Source organism: Coturnix japonica, chromosome 18 (assembly GCF_054131305.1).
Source record: "Coturnix japonica strain WE chromosome 18, WE-NBRP24, whole genome shotgun sequence".
Lineage (NCBI taxonomy): Eukaryota > Metazoa > Chordata > Aves > Galliformes > Phasianidae > Coturnix > Coturnix japonica.
In genome coordinates this window covers 11,302,095-11,321,582 of record NC_140680.1, presented here as the reverse complement: position 1 = coordinate 11,321,582, position 19,488 = coordinate 11,302,095, and the positions used below count along the sequence as shown (strand labels likewise).

Genomic DNA, 19,488 nt, shown 5'->3' with positions numbered 1-19,488 from the left:
GGAGCAGCTGAGGCTCAGGACCATTGTGCCTGCAGATCTGCTTCCCATGCAGTTCTGCATTCTTGGATATTCACCTCTAGGTATGAGCACAGGCCAGGGAGGCTTTGCTACCAGCAGAACTGATTAACTACTGCCAGGTGAAGCTGGCAGCACCGTATCTAACTTACGAAGCTAATGGTATTTAGCACTAGTTTGATAAAAGAAAGGATTTCTTGGTGGTTTCACTGCTTAAGTGTAGTAGAGCTTGGTAGAAGACTTGAAAGCAAGGTAAATTCTGTCAATTACCACTAAAAATGTCACTTGAACCTTATCAGCAGGGAGTACTTATTTACAGACCTAGTCACAGTTAAGCGAATTGACTCCAAGTGTTCTGCCAAAGCATCTTAAGAACAAACGACACAGAAGTTCGGGGAACTTATTTACATTAGGGCACCAGCTATGCCTGAAAGTACAGTTGTCCTTTCCTCCTGCAGACTTTGCAGAAAATAGAGACAGGAAAACTGGGACAGGCTCTGTCTCTCACCTCCAGCCTTCACACCATCCCTCTCCAAGGTAGCTCTTTGATAGAAGAAGGTCTGGAGCTCTGCTGTTTTGGTATGAGTCGTTTTGCAGCCATACCTTTAACCTGTGTTTCTTGCCATGAATCCTTTCACGGGTCCAACATGGTGAGAATACCTGTAATATTTTGCCATGGGAGATGAGCACTGGCACGTTCTGAAGGATGCAGCATCGGCTGTGAGTATATAGGTTACGTTTCTACATGGAAAATATGGGTTTCCTTCAGGGGGAGGCATTGAAATAATTATCCTGCTGCATTTGTTTCTATAAATTAAGGGAATGTGCATGAATATTTCAGAAAGATTTGGCAGAGCCGCAAGATATATTGCCCTTATGTGTCTTGTGGAATGCATCCCTGGGAACCAGAGATTTTCCCTAGCATATACAGGAGTGCATTACAGCTCCTGCTGCACTGAGGGCTCATTGCCTTCATAAGCTCATGGCTGCACAGCAGAAGGGAGGTCCGCATCCATCTTTCTGCATCAAACATGAGTTTTTGGCACTGCTTGGGGAGCACCCATCTCCCTCGAGCTGCTCAGTGCAAGCCACAGGAACAGCACCTAAAAATCACTCCATTCTCAGCACAATGAGCAGAGTCCCAGCATAACCTCCTCCAGCTCCAGTTCCAACTGGCCCTGCCTCTGTGAACAGCATGGGAAAACCCTCAGCTGGCTTGGCTCGTGCTGTGGGACAGGTTGCTCAGCCCTAAGCTGCCCCTAGAAAGGATTTCATCTTCAACCCTGCCACTGATCTCCTGCTGCAATCCACTTAATTGCAAACTCTTAATCCTCAAAGTCAGGTGCAGCTTATGGCTAATCGCTGTTTGGCTACAGGGAAATGCTCCTGTGTGCAGAAGTCAGCACAAGGGCAGAAATCTGTGAGTAAGCAAAGGCAGGGTCACATCTTAGAGTGCCACGTTTCATGGTACTGCATGAACTGCAGAGGGTTGACAGGCTGACACCAGGGCAGGACTTGGCCAGCATACAACAGCCTTTCTCTCTTACCCAAGGAATTTCTGGGTTTACATTTTCCTTTACAGTTCCTGGTGGTGGTTTTTCCTAAACTAATATTGATGTCATATTCTCTGCAAGACTCCATTCTGAAGACAGGATTTTTTTTTCTTAGCTAGTAACACACTGACAAATGAATTACAAAACATTTAACTACACTTTTCCCAAACAGTCCTGGGCTTTGTCACATTATTTTGATTAAAATTTCTGTTATAAAAGGGGAAAACAAAACTAGGTAGTCATAGCTCTTTCATGAAACTGCCTCAAATCTCTCCGAAATGCCTTCTTAGTGCAACTCAAACTGCAATTCCCATCTTTGTCCTTCTTACGGCCATAGAGTGACCACTATCTCACCTGAGTTACATGCCTAGAGAAATCACTGCAGAGCCAACGGCAGACCTGTCCCTCACCTCCTGCCCGAAGGCACTGTTTGAAGTAAGCAACAAAGCAAATAAAAATCACTGATGCGATTAAAACATATCTCTAGGAAAACATATCCATGTGATTATGAACTTATTAAATAGAGTTTGTTTCAGGTAGCACCAGTGAATGTTTTCCTGAACCAAAAGGACCCTGTGCAGAACTTTGTACCCTGCAGGGGAAGATGACACAGTTCTACCTTACTCTGGTGATGAATTAAATGTTCCAGGCCCCACTGCAAGGACAGGCATTGACACATGGGCACAAGTCCAGCAGAGGCCAGTGGGCTGCTCAGGGCACAGGGCAGGAAGGAGGGGTAGGGGATACAACCTTCACCCTGGAGAAGAGGGGAGCGAAGGGATCTGCAGCTCCCTCGTGGGGCTACAGGGAATGCTGAGATAAAGGATGGCATTCTACCTGAATATGAGGGAATATTCCTCTCCTTGAGTGGCAAGAGAAGCAGAGTGGCCATAAATCTCCTCCATTGGTGGTACAGATGGTCAGGCAGGCATAGAGTATCCTGAGCCATCTTTGAACCTGGCCCTGCTTCGAGCAGTAAACAGGCTGGAACCCTCCAGTGAGCCCTTTCAACCTGAATTGTTCTAAGTGCACAACACTTGTACAGTGCTCTCTCCTAGGGATAATTTTTGTTAAAGAAGGAACATACAATTTCTCCATGACCCAGGAAAGCAGCCCCAGAGCTTTCCCACAGCTTTTGCTGAAGGGCCACAGTAAGAGATGCAAAGGACTTCCGTAGCACATTTTTACAGGTAACAACCAAAAAGAGCATGTTGCAACCATTGCAACCCAGGTGTCTGGGTGAGGCATTTCCTACCCCTTGCCATCCTGCAGCATGTGAGTCCCCAGAGCAGCAGCATCAGGGAGGTGCTGGCTGTGGTCCTCAGGTTCCAGGCAGCCACCCAAGTCACCCAGAGCAGTGCTGCTGAGAAAAACTAACAGTCAAAATGAAGAAATGCTTATTGACAAACAAGCAGGGCTGACAGAAACCCATTCAGTATAGCTGGGATGAGTAATTGCTACAAACTACTGAGCAGCAGAGATGAGTCCTAAAAGCCTTAGGAAAAATCTCATGATCTCTGGGCAGCTGAATCTTACAGCTTATGGAAGGCGAGGTGTCCAGGACAGCACTGCGGTGTGAAGGCGATGGGGAGATGGGTTACAGCCTCCCATGAAGCACAGGGATCATCTCTGCATAGCGAGCTGCCAAGTCTCATTAATTCAGCACAGGAACATGCCTTCAGTGCTCGCTGCCCTCGGTTCTGCTTTGGAAGATTGACAGAAACATCTATGGACCGCAAAGTATTTTTGACAAGGAGGTAATTAACCTTCACTGTTTACATCTCCCTCCACTTGGTGAGGAACACACCGAGTTCATGCATTTTGGGGAGGACTGGCTGCAAACAAATGGTGCTCCAGATCTGAGGAAGAAGAGGAAGAGTCCTATCTGGGTTTTATGTAACAGGGGAAGGGTTTCAATGAGAATGTAAAGCATTAGATCCCAGTGATCAGGATCAGCCCCACTCTGAATGTTCCCCCCTGCACAAAACACAGATGAGAGGAAGCAAGCAGTGATGCACAGTGATGGATCCTAGAGGTGCCCCCCATTGGTGCCATAGTGACCCAGAGCCACCTAAGAAAAGGGGCATTATCTCATCTCCGTGCAAAGTTTTCTTCCCTCTTGGAAACCCCAGAAAGAAGCAATGCAAAACAGGAAGCAACGAGAGCAGAAAGATGAAATGTGCTCCTGGATCTCAGCCAACACATTGGCCAAAATTCACCTGGAAAACAGTGTTTTAAAAGAAAAGACAAATGAAGCCGGCTGTTTTCATTTGTGGAAGGAGAAGCAGGAAGCTCCAGATTTGCAGTGAACAATGGTTTGATTTTTAAGAAGGATCTTGTAAATAAAAAAGCAACAAGGGGATTTTCTTTCCGAGGGAGATGGTGCATAGCAGTTTTGTATTGTTCAGAGCGGCTGAGAGTGAAAACACACAGCTCTCCCTGGTGAGAAAGAGAAGAAGGATGGAGTGAGAGGAAACATGCATCATGGTGCTATAGCTTGGACAGGCTGCTGGAACTACACGGAGAGGGTTTCTGTAGCTGACAATTAAGAGCATAAGCACTGAACAATTGTTCCTTCGTTATTAACAACAAAAGAAAGTGGAACAATCTAATTTATCCTGCAGAGCTGAGTGTTAATGAGATCATGGGCTGATTCCTTGCAGCTGGGTACAGGCGAAGCACCATTGGTGCTGACAGAGAGGAGCACATGGCTGAACGAGAAGGTTTTACTATTTATAAGTTATAGCTATAAGACAGAGCTATGCAGCAGAACTCTTCCCTGAACTATTGCTTTGGCAGTGTAACACTGTTACTCACTTAATATATTAATACATGCACGATGACTGCTGTGCTGTATATGATCATATGGTCCCTGCACCTCCTGGCACCATACCTGACAAAAAAATCTGCTATCAGGAGAGCTGAACACACTGGTATCCACAGAGGCTTTGTGAATTTCCTTTTCTGGTCCTGAAAAAGGTTATGCTGTGCTCTTCTGGTGCTGCTGGGGAAGGTTGTTTGTGCACGCTTCCGTAGCGAAGAAATATTTCTGCTGCTTGTCTCAGATTTTGCATCTTTTTGCCCCCTCATTTGAATGCAGCCTGTGGAGAATAGCAGAACTAGGAAGCTAGCGTTAAATCGCTGCCAAATAAAATGTCAACAGAAGGTATACGCATCGCTCCTGTCCATTCTCTGCTGCCTGCTCAGCATCCACTGACATCATTTGGGATGCTGCCACCGATGGCATCCGCTCCTGCTCCCTGGGGGCAGTGCTGCTGCTCAGCCCCTCCGTGCTTCTTGACACTGCACATCCCACAGGCTCTAAAAAGGGGAAAGTCTTCCATTAGCGATCCAGTGTGCCCATTATCCCAGAGGGTGATGGACGCTGGAAATGTAAATAAGGCCTGCAAATGATGTGAGTGAAGGAGAATTCAGCCGAGTTAACCACTGCCAGTGAGGCGGTGTTAGCACCTCTGATATAGTCCTATAGCAATGACAAACCTATGACAGCTGAACGGGATGTATCATCTGGGTTTCCAATCCAGCTATATTGTTTTCTCTTCCAAATCTGCATGATTTCTACCTGAGCACAAACAGCAAGGGGAGAAGGAAGAAAAGGAGATGAATTGGAGCAGCACAGGAAGGGGCTGGGGGCTGAGAGGCTGGCACTTGGAAGGTACATTCCTTCCATTGGAATGACATGTTACAGACACAGATCCTACATCCATTGATGTAAGTGAAACCATCTGTGCCACAGATCTGGTCCAGGGGGCCCCAGTGCCATCCTCAGCAACGGCCCCTGGCTGAGCCTTAAAGGGAAGAGAGAAAAAGAGCATGAAGCAGTCCATTTCCAAACCTTTCTCATTCTTCTGAATGAAAGTAAAGCTTTCTGTGAATGAAAACTAAGCAGCAGGAAACACACCGCGAGGACTCCCTTTGTTCACCGACTCACAGCACACGTAAGCTTGCAGAGCTGCATCTCAGCTGATGGAAATGTGGAGTCCCCTCCTAGGCTGAGCAGCTGGGGGCAGCCCCTCTCACTGCTGCTTCACTCACATCTACTTGCTGATCAGTGCAGAGCATGCAGCCAGAGCGTGGCAAAGAACCAAAGAAAACGGTATCAAATGATAACAACAAGAGAATGAATATCTCTGAGTGTGAACATAATGAGGGATGAAGTGGGCGGGTACCAGGATTATATTCCTTTAAATATAGATGTCTGAAGGAATGTTTTTACCATCCCCAAACTATTTCCTTTGCTAGCATTTAGAGACCCGTGCAACGGATGCAATGAGTTTGCATAATTATTTCTGGATTTAATCTATCTGAGGAATATACAGTTATAAAAACAATGCCACTAAAACATTCCTGTGAAATGAAAACAGTTTCAGCAATGAGTACATCATTCTTAAGCACCCATCAAGCTCAGCTCAGTTTAGTCCCCGTCCACGCACCTCTTGCAAACGCAGCATATGGAAGAAGAGCTAAAACAAGGCAAATTATCAGCAGATGTAGTTTTGAAACCTATAGCTTTTTTGGTAAAGAGTCTGAGTGATGTTTAGGTACAGAGAGTGTAGATGGTTAAGGGTTTTTTTTTCCACATCAGATGGAAAAGCACTGATATGTTCCACACTGATAAATGAGGATAAACCTTACAGCTCAATACAAAAAGATGACATTACATATTTCTTTCTGAATCCTACTATTCAATCAAGAAATTAAATGATTCCCTTCGTTCTTCCTTCTCTTTTTGTTGTAAGAAAAATGACTGGAGACTCTGAAAGCATTGATAAGGCTATCAAGATAACTTTGTCAAACAAGGAACAGCAGAAAACATTTGTAACTTTAAAATATTGCCTCTGCAATACACATTCACAAGTCATGATTCCTAGAATCATAGAATGGCTTAGGTTGGAAAGGATCTTAAAGATCATCAGGCTCCAGCTCCTGCCATAGACTGGTTACTCACCAACAGATCAGGTTGCACAGAGCCCCAGCCAACCCAGCCTTGGGCACTTCCAGGGATGGGCACCTATTCCAGAGATTGGATCATTATCAGTGTAGAAGACATGCAACTTCATGGGTCCCAGCTCTGCTCAGTCCCTGGAGCCAAGGGCAGCACCAGCTGTGAGCACGGCATGGAGCTGGAGCTGCTGTGCTTCAGCAGGGAACATTAGGTGCCTGACATTGCGCGTATATCAGAAATTCAGGGCTCTCTTCACTGCATCCTTACCAGAATCTGCACCTGCAACACTTCTTGTTCATGAGAGGAGTGTAAATCAGAGTTCTCTGAACAGTGCTAAACCCCTGCCCTTGCAAGCAATCCTTTAGCTCTTCTTCCCAAGTTAAAAAGCCAAAAACCTTATCTTGACAATTAAAAGGTCTATGAGAGCAACCTGCTCAATCTGAAACTGCTCAGGTTTTTGTCCCAAGTGAGTGAGAAAATCACCAGTGTGCACCCAGGGAGCAATGAGCAGCAAACTGAACAGTACCAAAGCCCCCAGCACTCTCATGCTGGAGAAGGTTACTAGATAGATATGCAGTCTGTCAAACACTGAGCTCAGGAAATGGCCTCCTGCACAGAAATCTCTTTCCATCCATCCTTTACACTTACAGCCAAGCCAGCATCCAGCCAAGTCAACTGTTCCATAAAACCATCCTTCAGATCTCTTTGTGACTCTATAGACCTGATATTGTTCTACCTCTCTCTCAAGCCATCAAAACTCAACGTTTCCTCTCGAACACGCTCATGGCCGTTGCTTCTTCACCAACATGATACAAAAAGAAATCATTCAGCTCTCAGGCTCTCGGTAAGTAACCCTGGATCAGCTGAAAAACAACACTGCAGCACAGGAAAAAAAAAAAAAAAAAGGCTTTGTCCATGAAAAATTGGCTGCCCTACTTTTATAGAGCGATATTACTTCATGAAACACGCCATGAACCTGGGTGAATATTTAAATTCCAGTATCAGGTTTTTCCCATTTGTAGTGGTTTATTCCATTTTGTACTTCTATATGAAACCTACTGGCAAACATTGCATGGAAACTCTGTCTAATGGCCACTTTGGCTTTTCCCCTGAATTGCCCAGACTTCTTCTTAACTTCGTGCCTCTTTGAGTTCATGTTTGCCTTCAATATCATCAGACAATGTGTTCCTCAAAACAGGATTTGGCACGCCTGCCCCCAGCTAATGTCATTGAGTAGGATCTTGATAGCTTTACAGAGAAGGCTGCAAAAGGCAATGTGGGAGCTAAGCCCAAACTAAAGTCTGCCAAAGCCACAAAAAGTTTATTCAGATCTTATCCCTAAGAAAAATCAAGCAACAGTAAAACTAGATTAAAGCAGCCAGTGTTCTACAAAAACACCTGAAGAGCAAACAGCAAGGTTATATAAACCAACAGAACGTTTACATTAGGACACGGACTCAAGAAAAGCACAATAAACCATTGTTAGTTACAAATCATCTTGAAAAGTACATGCCAGCCAGAGGTGCTATGGCCCTGTTCCCTGACACAATACCAGCAGTATCTCCAAGTTGGGAACATTTGCCTTCAGCCTATTAATCTAGCCTCACAATTCAGCAAGTGACTTTCCAAACTAGTCCAAATAATTGTGTTTCTTTGGCAAAGCACAATGGGATTGGTGTGGATCTGAAGGTGGTGACTGTACCTACGCTGGCAGAAGCTGGAGGGTGGTCCCCGAGTAACCCTAACTCCCTGTCGTCCACACGGAGGCAAGTGACAACTATTGTACCCGGCTCTTTGGCTGCAAGAATTAACTGAAACAACCAACTGTTGAGAAGAGCTGCTTTTCTATGATTTGCCATTCAATTAAAGCCAATCACAGGCAATCCCCCGAATCCTTTTCTTTCCCAAATAGCTTCAGAACATGGGTGACTGCAGTGATTCAGCAGGCCTGTCCCTGCCACATGGGCAATTCCAGCCCACAAGACACCAGGACTGAAGTTGTTCTGTAGCATTAATAGATTAAGACATGTACTCTATATACACGGATGCACCTGCTCTGCAACCCTGAAGGGAGCCTGGCATCCCTTCCTGTATTTGATACCTTATACATCACGTGGCACTGAGCTCATTTCAGTGGAGACAGTGGGATCAGCTCTGTTACAGCAGTTGCTGCCCCTTCTATGGGACAGGCTGCACAGACAGTGGTGGCAGCAGAACCAGGACAAGGGGAATTCACAGGTAGGCAGTGAGATTTCCTTTCTAGCCAAATGCAAGAAAACTCTTGGTGAGAGCAAACCATCCACCTCGAGTAATTGCCTTGTGGGTGAGATGGACGGTGCCCTTGAAGCAAATGTCTCCCTGCACCAACTACAAAGAGGGAGCTCCTGCTCAGGTCATACCAAGGCTTAGGAGGGAGTAATCCTGACAGTATGACATTGGCTATCAGAGCAGAACATCAATAGAAGAATGAACTTGCACCACTGTGCACCCCATGTTGAGGAGGAGAAAGGGGAAAAGGTATGAAACGTGACACTAAGGTAAGACAGATAAATGTTGCCAAGTGAGTTTATTCATCAAAAAGGTGTATTGAGAGCTTAGAAGACAAGACAAGCTGAAGGAAAACTGTTGAGGAATATTGGCCCATGAAGACTTGTGTGCAAGGCAGATTGTTTCCCACGCAGGACTCCAGTGCAGGGTTAACATGTGCTCATACTCACAAGACTGAGAGTCCTATTGCTTTCCCTAGTGAAAAGAGAAGAAAGGATTAGACACAGAACAGACTTTGTGCTGAAGCCTTGTTCTTACTAGCCCAACTGTTGATAATGTTGACAGAAGATAAAGAACAGTCTCAAAAGGCCAACTATTTCTTTTCATTATGAACATTAAAGGAAAGATGACACGTTTCACACATCTGAAATGTTCCAGCTAGTTTGGTGAAGTACTTTCCCCGCACCCTGATGAGCTGCTGGAACAAACTGTATGCTGGTGAAAATTAGCAAAATGTCTTTGAAATGAAATAAAACAGGAAGCTATGCAGATTGGCAGAAGTGAGTGCTTTGCATTTTCTCTTAAAAAGCAAAAAAGCACCTCCTTGCACAAGTCATGGTGCATCAGAAATTCCTAGCACTCACCCATAAAGAGTACAAAACACCTTACAGAATCAACCCTGTATTTGTAGCAGTTACAGGAAGGGTTTCAGTCCTATACTTACAGGTATGCATTGCAGAACATACATCTGTTGCTGTATGTCTGGCCATTGGAGGCACAGTGGGGTATGTATTCCATGGTGCAGACTGGAGAGACTTGGTCAATCCCTTTGCAATGTTCCTGCACACATAAGGAAGGCATGAGTCTCTGCCTGGGAGCAAACAGTATTCCCCCAGCACAAAGAATGAAAGTGGAAAGTCATGGCAATAATCAACTCATTTCCTCCTGGTGAGGGATGTGACCTCACACTATTCCTCTTCACTGCCATGTCTATTCCCATGGGATGGATGGCAGCTATTCTACAACCAATGTGACATTCCCAAGGACCTCCCCAGGGCTGCACACCGCTCCCCCAGTTTTTGACGTGGAGCAGAGGACAGTCCCCTATGACTGTAACAGTCAGCAGATCCAGCTCTTTGTTCCCATCTTTTCCCACTCACCTTTGTTATGTCCTCTTCACATCTTCCATTCTTTCTCTTGCCAAGATGGGCCCGGTGCTCCCTGGAGGAAGGAGAGATAAACATTAGCAGAAACCCTTCCCATTTACAACCATAGTATGAGAGCACAACCTTGTTCCTATGTAGTACGCAGGACAACTTCAGGTAAATTAGCTAAGCACTGCCTGAGTAGAACTAGCAAGAACATGCCCTTAAGGACTAGGGATGTGTCTTTTGGAATAGTGCTTTCCCAAACAGTGAACCCACTTTCTGGGTCTTTGGGGTCAGTGGGCTTTATTAAATGCCAATCTCAAACACCAACCGTGGCCAGCAGGGTTCCCCTGGAGAAGAATGAGTACTTACAGGTTGTGAGAGCACAGTGTGCATTCGCTGGCATAGGTGACACCATTGGTAGCACAGACGGGATCGTAGATCATGGTGCAGGCCATCACCTGTCTGCCATCCTTCAGTGTAGAGGTTCTGTACTTGCTGCAGTCAAGCTGGGAAACAAAGGTAGCAAATGCTCTGTGTAAGGGTGCTCAGACACAAACCCCCCTGTTTATGCCTCTGCCTTTCAAGATCTGACATAGGATGGATTATGGTTATATATTGACTCATTCTTCATTGAAAACTATCAATTTCCTGTCACAGCCTTATGCTGGAGAAGACTGAATCAAAGCTTGAAGGCGTGTATCACTCATTCAGCTCTGCATTTATCATGATGCCCTTAGAGCCTGCTGAACCACTGGGACACAGCAAAATGCAGCTCGTAAATAACCTGCAAATCAAACTGGCTTGATTTATGCACCTCCTGCAAGAGAAGCTCAGTGTGACCAAGGAGTTTGTCACAGCCCACAAGAACTGAGGAGATGCGCTGACATGCCTTTTGTTGCAAGGGGCTGGTTCTGCATGTTGCAATCAGCCAGAAGGACCGACAGCAGTTCAAAATGATTTATGCCATTTGAAGAACGGGCCTTGAGTTTCAGCTATCCCAGTTTCTCCAGTGTGAGCTCTTCCTCACTGATTTATGCATCTCACTGGGTCTGAGCACAGAGCATTCTCAGGAAACAAAGCAATGACATTTCATAGTCTGTTTGCATAGAAATGAAATATCTGACTCACGACGTTGACTCTTTCAAACACATGATAATGAGATGGCTTTGTTTTTCTATTCCCCAGTGAGTGTAAATAGTTTAGAGCAAGCCACATATAGTTTATCTGGTATTTGTACAAGATTCATTGTTGGTATAAATTACAGTATATCACATTTACAATAGAAAGAGAGAGGGGGGGGTTGAATCCCCTGGTACATTAGGTATAAGCATTCAAAATGCAGGTAGTTTTCCAATCTTTGCAGAACATCCTTTTGCACAGCACAGGTATCTGGAAGGCACCAGGTACCTGGGGATGCTCTGCACCCCTTTCCCATATTGCTAGAACAGACCACTACACTCCCACAGCAGGTATGATAGACAGCTGTGGGAAAGAGAATCATTCCTGTAACAATTTAAATCATTTATGCTACCTGTCTCATAACTCATTCCTTTCCTGTCCTCTTTCTTTCCCTGACTGCATGCAGAAAATGCACAGCATTCCCGCTGCCAGGGTTGATGTTAACCTGCAGGAAGGATGGCAGCAGGAGGGTATGACCCAGCATCACCAAACCCAGCCAGTATTGTTCATGTTAGGCAGTAAGCACCACCTCAAGCTCTTCTTTTCTTATCTATCACTTACCTCAGAAACTTCCTTTCTGCACCTCCCATCGTGCTTTTTGGCAACGTTGGTTCCAAGTTCGCTGGAAGAGGGAGAAAAATGGAGTTAACAAAGCTCAACAAGCAGCCGTGGTGATACATGAGTGGGTGACCTGCAGGGCTTACATGTTGTGGGCACACAGAGCACAGTCGTTGCTGTAGGTCTCACCATCAGTGCCACAGATCTCGTGCAGGATGTAGGGGCAGGCAGCAATGGATTCACCGTTCTTAGTATTGCTCAGGTATTTGGAGCAGTCAATCTAGGGAAGAAAACAGTAATGATGCTGAGTCAGCTGCTGGGAGCTGGGAGACAGACTGCCTTGAGCCACAGGAAAATCAGGGTTGATTTCAGTTTAGTCTCCAATTATAAATGAATTAATTGTAGGTGGGTTTGGTACTGCTTGCTAACAAAAAGAACGCAAAGGAATAAAGGACCAGAAAGATAATCCTCCTTATGTAGCATACGTCCAAGATTTAAAACAAGCATTATTCAAAGGAATAAGGAGTTCGACATCACATCCAGTTTGACATTAGGTCATGCCTGACTTAACTAAGCCTTAGATTTTGATTCCACATTTTCAAAACAGCAATAAGAAACTGCTCCACCAGCTTCTGCTGCAAAAGTCTTCACAGTATTCAAGGATAAATATGCAAGTATCTACTGATGGCACTGGAAGTCAGTCTACACTAGCTAAGCTTCTGACACTTCACAATCATTTTGCATACTTTCCCCTGTGTAGTATCTCTTATTACCCATATTTCCCACACAGTCCAAAAGCAAATTATAGCAGAGACAGCAATATAACAGTGTGTCTTTTACTATAGAAAAGACAGTGCAATCCCTTGAGATGCACAAAGTTATTTTCAGTGTTTTAGAGCTGCTCTGCATAAGCAGAATAAATGTGCTAAGATATTATCAGCACATATTGTTACCATGCATGTTTATAGAGCTATTTCTGTGTGCATTCCTGTAAGCAGTCTTTTCTTGGCTGACCACGGTGTAAAGATTTTTTAACCTGTCTGCTGCAATGGAAATCCTAGCACTGAATGAGCACACAGGCATCTAACACAGCTTCTGCTCTTCCTCTCTTACTGTGCTAAAATGGGCTGCTCTGTTTTGAGCTGCTTCTCACATTTCCCTCCAGAGACCTGCAGTGTTGGGACACTTTATTACCCAAGTCCTGGCCCATTCCCCTTCTCTGTTGCCTGAATGGACAGACCCTGGTTAGCAACCTCTGTAGCCACAAGGCACATACAGGAGATAGTGCCCATCTGGCATCCATCCACACTTACAGGAGTGCTCTGCACCTTGCATCTTCCATCGTGGCTTTTCTTAACCTCAGTCCCGTGTTGTCTGAAAGGGAGAAGCTGTCATTAGGGAGCGTGATCCTAAGCAGTAGCAGACTTCTTGTAGCAGACCCATTCTCTTTTTCCCTCTGCATAAATGCCACAGCCCTCTTAGGACACTCAGCTGTTAGCTGGCTCTCCCACAGCTCCCTGAGGAGCACATCAGGAAAGGAAACCAAGGTGACAGATCCTTTAGGAGGTTGAAAGAAAAACAGAAGGAGACATACAGACATGCTGCTATCAAAAAGAGAAAGAAAAAGAGGGGTGGGGGGAAGCCATCTGAAGTACTGACTTGTCTAGTTGCTACAAAAGGCTGAAGTCCTGTATGCAGTACTTACACATTATGGGCACAAATGCCACACTCGTTGTCATAAGTAAATCCGTCTGTGCCGCAGACTGGGAGCAGAATCCTTGGGCAGCGCACCAGGAGTTTGCCACCAATTCTTCTTGTTGGGTATTGATCACAGTCAATCTGTAAAAAGTAGGAGCGTCAGCCCTGGAAAAGTCCTTGTTCTCAAAGGCAAACCCTAGTGTTCCCTCCTGCTGCTTTCTATGTCTTTTATGCTGGGATGCTGTAACAACACTGGTGCTACACTTCAGTTCTCTCAAAGCCAGCCTGAGTCAGCTCTGCAGAAACTCTCTCATGCCCAGGAGGAGTGACATGGCACTGTATAATCTGTGAGATGCCAAATCACCAGAGCAAACAGCTCAGTCAATCCCGAATGCCACTGAGCTTCACTTCAGTTCCAAAGGGGTCACAACCTACTGAAACAGTTTGCAAGATATGGCAGAAAAGGAAAAAAATAAAGATGTTTCATCTCCTTTTCATTCTGCACTATAGAATCAAACAGAAGAAGGTAAACAACATAGTAAAGGACTTTGCTGGCAATGCATTTAGAGATCATCATTAAAAGAAGACCTAGATCCCCCCTTGACCAACTTCCACATTGTTTGTGTATTGGATACACATTGGCACATCCCAAAGGACACGAGCAGTGAGTCAGACTTCAAGCCAGTTCACTTTCAGAGTAGATGTGGCCTCAGAAAATAGTTTGGTGGGTAGAGGCAAGAAGGGAAAGACACTTAATGTTGTATACTCACGTCAGGGATCTCCTGCCTGCATTTTCCATCGTGTTTCTTGCTGACATGGGTCCTCTGCTCTCTGAAAGAGGAAGACAAAATTGAGTAAGTAGATGCTTTAACTCTTGGTTTAAACGCTTGCATGCAGACTGAATTAGACTAAGCCTAAAGCAGATACCTAACAAGCGAGGGCTTCAGTCTCTCTGCATGATTATATTGATAGAGCTACATTACTCTGCTCGTTAACAAGCTCATCACGTCTTCTCATGTTATTTAAAGCAAGATTCTGAACTATTCCTTTCTCTGCTCAGTCACTGCCCAACCCACAGACTAATCTAAGGAGCTGTGCTTTGAGTCTTGCAGATTTCCCCTCGTGATCATGAAGAAGGCATCAGAGGAAAATGCAGTAAAAGCAACAACAACAACAAAAAAAACCACAGTTTTTAAGGGACTTGAAGAAACAGGCATAAGCAGCAATGTAGAAGGAAGGCTCCCAGCATGGCAAAGTGTTGCTGGCTACTTTGGAGGAGTGGGATATGAGCATCACTTACGCATTGTGGGCGCAGATCCCGCATTCATTGTCATAGGTAAAACCATCTGTGCCGCAAACTGGCTTCAGGTTCCTTGGACAAGCTACTAATGTTCTGCCATCCTTAGAGACTGAAGATGGGTACTTACTGCAGTCAATCTGCTGAAATAAGGAGAATAAGCCCTCCTGGAGCCTGTGCTACTTGGGAAAAGTCAATGTAACACCTTTTCATTCTGTATCCCTGGCTTCCTAGTTTTTGTGAAAGGACAAAGCCCTGATACACCAAACTAAATCGTCTATCAGAAACAGGCTTTCAGAATATTACCCTAATCCTCTAGGAGAGGAGAAAAAGGACCTCTCTTAGAGAACGAAACCTTCAGACAGAGGAACATGTACAGACTCTTCAGTCCCTTTCTAATCAACACAACAGTCTTGAATTAGGTGGGAAATATTTTTCAACAGCTGGAAATCTGATTAATATTGTTTTGGTTTGTGTTGGTTTTTCTCCCTCCTTCTCCAGCGCTCTGATTACTTAATAATTCAGATTCCCTGCAGTTAAGCATGTGAGTTGAAGTGATAAAGGAGGAATCTGTCTGTTGGAGAACGGACTCCCTGCATCCCAGAATTTTTGTGCTGAAATATATAAGCTTTTCTTCCTGAGGCACTGGACTCTTACCCCCCAGTATAAATATACAATAAGCTATACCCTATAAATATGTATGCTTAGTGCTCTTACGAATCTCACTGTATCTAACAAAGCAACCAGCACTGGAATTTTGGATGCTTGTTACAAAGGGTGGAAATGCTTGTCACCTCCAGAGAGAAACCTGCCAATCTGAACAGCACAGCACAAGGAAAATCTGGGGCCGTTTCCTTTGCTGCTTGGTTTCAAAAGCCACCTTCATCCGGCAGGAAGCAAGAGCATGAACCGGGACCCTTGGCCAGCCCTGTCAAACATTTTCTTAAGAAAATCAATGGGATTCTCTCTGTTAAAAGCTCTAGAAGATGGATTTTTATTTCTATTACACTTACTGAGCCAATCTCCATCTTGCATTCTCCGTCATACAGTTTGGAAATGTTGGTGTGGTGTTCTCTGAAAGAAAGAGCCGTTTTTATTAGGAAGCCCTGAGAAAAGCCTTAGATACTAAGGCAAGAAAGCAAGGTCCCACCCATTGTGTAAGGAACTGCCAAGTGGTCTGGATGCAGCCCACAGATGATAGCAACCACTTGTGAGCAGAAAATGCATGGTATTTTCATATCGCACAGCACTGAGCAACACTTTGATCTATTCATGCCTCTGCTGTGGGTTGTCCTCTGTCTTTTTTGTGATTCCCTTCATGAGCACAGACTAAGAATGGGGGAGAAATCTGCAGCTGGCTGGAGAATTACAAGTAGCCAGCTTCAAAGAGTCCCTCAGAAACATCTACCCTAAGAAAGACTTAAAGTATTTTACATGCTTCCAAGAGACTTAGCTATCTCCAATTACCCAGAAAGATGGTCTACAGAAAAGACTTACTCGTTATAGGAACAGATCCCACATTCGTTTTCATAAGTGAAGCTATCTGAGCCACAGACTGGTTTCATATTCCTTGGGCAGGCTATCATGACTTTTCCATCTTTTACAAATCGGGGGTAGTGAGTGCAATCAATCTGTAAGAATAGCAGGAATGGGAAATAAATATGGAAATAGGTAACAGGCTGAGCAGACAGCTGAGGGTGCCCCATCCCTGGAGGTGCCCAATTGGAGCCCTGGGCAGCCTGATCTGGTTGGGGGCAGCCAGCCCAGAGCACGGTGGTTAGAGCCTGACTATTTGTACGATCCCTTCCAACCTAATCTGTTCTTTGATTCTATGAAATAAAATTAAGCCTTTATGGGCACCAATGGAGCAAGACTTTGTCTAACTGTTGGACTTACTGTAACGTGCTTTGGCCTGCACTCTCCATCATGTTCCTTCTCAACGTTTGCATTGTGCTGACTGGAAGAAAGAAGACCTGTGTCAGAGATTGCAGAGAGCAGACACCACCCCCAGGCTGGAGGTCAGTACCCTGGTGCTAACCCACATGTTCCTCCAACACAGCCCACATTTTGGGGATGGAGCTGCTGCCCTCACCTTGAGTCTCCTGCCTTGAAACTCCCTTGGACTTCCTCAAAGCTCACCTGTTGTAGAGGCAGATCCCACACTCGTTGCTGTATGTGGAGCCATCTGTGCCACAGACAGGTTTCAGATTCCTTGGGCAGGCTACCCAGCTCGTCCCATCCTTGCTGATGCCACTGGAATACTGGCTGCAGTCAACCTGTGGAAGCAACACAACATCAGCCCTAGGGTCAGCTCTCACAGTGAAAGCCTGGCAACCTCCTGCCTCCCACAGCTCCAGCTGGGACAAACACCTGAGGTATTATTTGTAATCTGCTCAGGCAGTCAGGAGGTGGGAATTTTCTTCAGATCATGCTTTCCTTAAGGGGTCTGGGGGAGGCATGACATGGAGGAAAGAGAGCTGTGTGTGAGACAGTGTCTAACGAAGGCAGCTGCTAATTGGGAGCTTGGCCATGCTCAACTCAAAATCTGATCGTTTCCAATCACGCTGCAGTCTCCGGTGATTTGCAGGAATCTCATAACTGTGTGGGAAGAACCTGCAGACAAATGCACTGCACAGACCCTGCTGTTTGCCTCACTTTGATACGGGTATAGGCAGGAACACTGTACTGCATGGCTTACTGTATAGAAAAAGATACCAGAATCACAGTCTTTAATGCTTTCAAGCTTATCATCTTAAGACAGCTTTCCTCTCAAGGAGGTAACTACCTCCTTGACTTAGACTAACTCAATTATGTTCAAAAGTTAATGTAATAGGATTGTATAATTCTTTCTTTCTTCCTTTTATTTCGTGATCAGAAAATAGTATAAATGGAGCGTGTTTTACTTTTTCATGACTTAGCAATATCATTCAATCATGCACTGGCAAGTATTATTTGAACAACCAGGCTTTCATTAGGCTCATCAGGTAATTATCTACTGTTCTTATTTGACCAGAAGCCTGGAATAGAAAAGAATAAATGGGAAAAAAATATATATGTATAACTCACCTCAATTCCAAAGGTAATATCTGAAAGAAAAGGAGAGACAGAAAATAAATGCTTATTACTAACATGCAGAGGTGACATATGCAAATCTTTTCACGAAACAGTTACACTTAGAGATTGTTGTTGATTGGCTTATTGGGTTTAGGAAAATGCAACTTTTCTTAATGCCAGTGATGTGCGCTCATAAAATGAATCAGAGGTTATTAAATGAAGTTTCACTGCACTTTCAGTAGGAGGCCACATGTGTTAGCCAGCTCCTACAATGCTCCAGGGATGCAATGTAGGTAAGAAAGAACATTCCTTCATGGAACAAGGCTCTCTAACACATTACAACACACAATTACTCTCACACATAGCCTAGTCTCCGGTCTAGCTATAGTCACCTACATGGTATAGCAGGAAACCACTCACCTGCAAAGCAGCAGAGGGCCAGAGCCACCTGCACGAACTGCCTGGCAGTCCTCATGGCGGAGTTCCTCCGTGCCTGCACAACCCGCTTGCTCTCAGAGTGGGAGAGGAAGGGCAGAGGTAGCAGCAGGAATATATAGCATGTTGTCATATCAAATGGTCCCACCTTGTGATGTAACACCCAATCCGTCATCAAGACAGGAAGCCAAAACGTATTTACCCAGCTCTAGGTTTCTAGCTAATGATTGACATGTGCACAATTGCCAGGAAGGGGCCTTTTGTGTGGCTCGAGGGGAGCCAGGGAACACAAGAGCGTGCCACGGCCCCTTTGCTCCCGGATCTGCCCCAGCTCTCTACAGCTCTCATTTGCCCTGTGGCTGGCTACATGCAGTTAGGTCTTCCTCCTCCTCTGCAGTTTTAACTGAGCTCTGAACTGATAGCTGGAGCCCTCTTTATTTAACCTCAGAGCATGGTTTTGTGCTTCTCATCGCTGCGTTTCATCTCAGCTTGAGCCCAGGCAACCACAGCCTAGAAGGTCACCCCACTCTCTGCAGGAGAAATCCTACTCTTCTACTGTTTAAAAAACAAACAAACCAACCAACCAGCAGCAACTTCTCTGTGTGTCTGCTTTTTGTGTATTAATGCAAGGAACAAAAAGATGAAATTTGGTCCTCAGGTCCACATTTCTGTCCACCCACTTCTAACTCCTGTAGGAACCCACCTGCTCCTCTGTGGTACCCTCCTACACCCCCTGTAACCTCATCCTTACCCCCCACACCAAGCCTAAGTGACACCATCCCACGGGGGAACAGGTCAAATGTTTTTGTTGCCTGGGTAGACTAGATCTACTGTACTTCCTTGATCTCGGAAGTCAGCCAACTTTGTAAAGATTGATATTAGCCCATGCATGATTACCTTCCAAGCAAGTTCACTGTGCACATTAATCATTCCTTTATACTTCACGTTCAGTTTTCTTCTAACATCTCCTGAAGGTTTGCCCAGTACTAAAGTAGCATAGCTTGGATGGGTTCTAAATGTGTTTTTCTTCTTTATTTAAATAGTTCTTTTTGCAGACTGAAAGGGTTGGCTGCAAAAACAAAACAGTTTTCTCAA

The 19,488-nt window shown here is 45.0% G+C and overlaps 1 protein-coding gene across 2 annotated transcripts; it reads right to left on the bottom strand.

Annotated features, from left to right (window-relative positions):
* Positions 1-9,083: 9,083 nt before the first annotated feature.
* LOC107320451 (ovoinhibitor) lies at positions 9,084-18,484 on the bottom strand. Of its 2 annotated transcripts, none has more exons than XM_015876330.3 (16): positions 18,379-18,484; positions 17,971-17,990; positions 17,044-17,180; positions 16,801-16,861; positions 16,402-16,535; positions 15,918-15,978; positions 14,908-15,047; positions 14,378-14,438; positions 13,615-13,748; positions 13,223-13,283; positions 12,056-12,189; positions 11,913-11,973; positions 10,542-10,678; positions 10,182-10,242; positions 9,746-9,861; positions 9,084-9,276 (listed from the first exon to the last, which is right to left on the bottom strand). In XM_015876330.3, exons 1-16 carry the CDS (start codon positions 18,431-18,433, stop codon positions 9,231-9,233), a joined length of 1,419 nt encoding a protein of 472 aa, XP_015731816.2. In that variant the 5' UTR covers positions 18,434-18,484; the 3' UTR covers positions 9,084-9,230. The 2 variants fall into 2 exon arrangements, with proteins under 2 accessions (XP_015731816.2, XP_015731817.2); XM_015876331.3 differs by having other exon boundaries at positions 14,908-15,044.
* Positions 18,485-19,488: the final 1,004 nt, after the last annotated feature.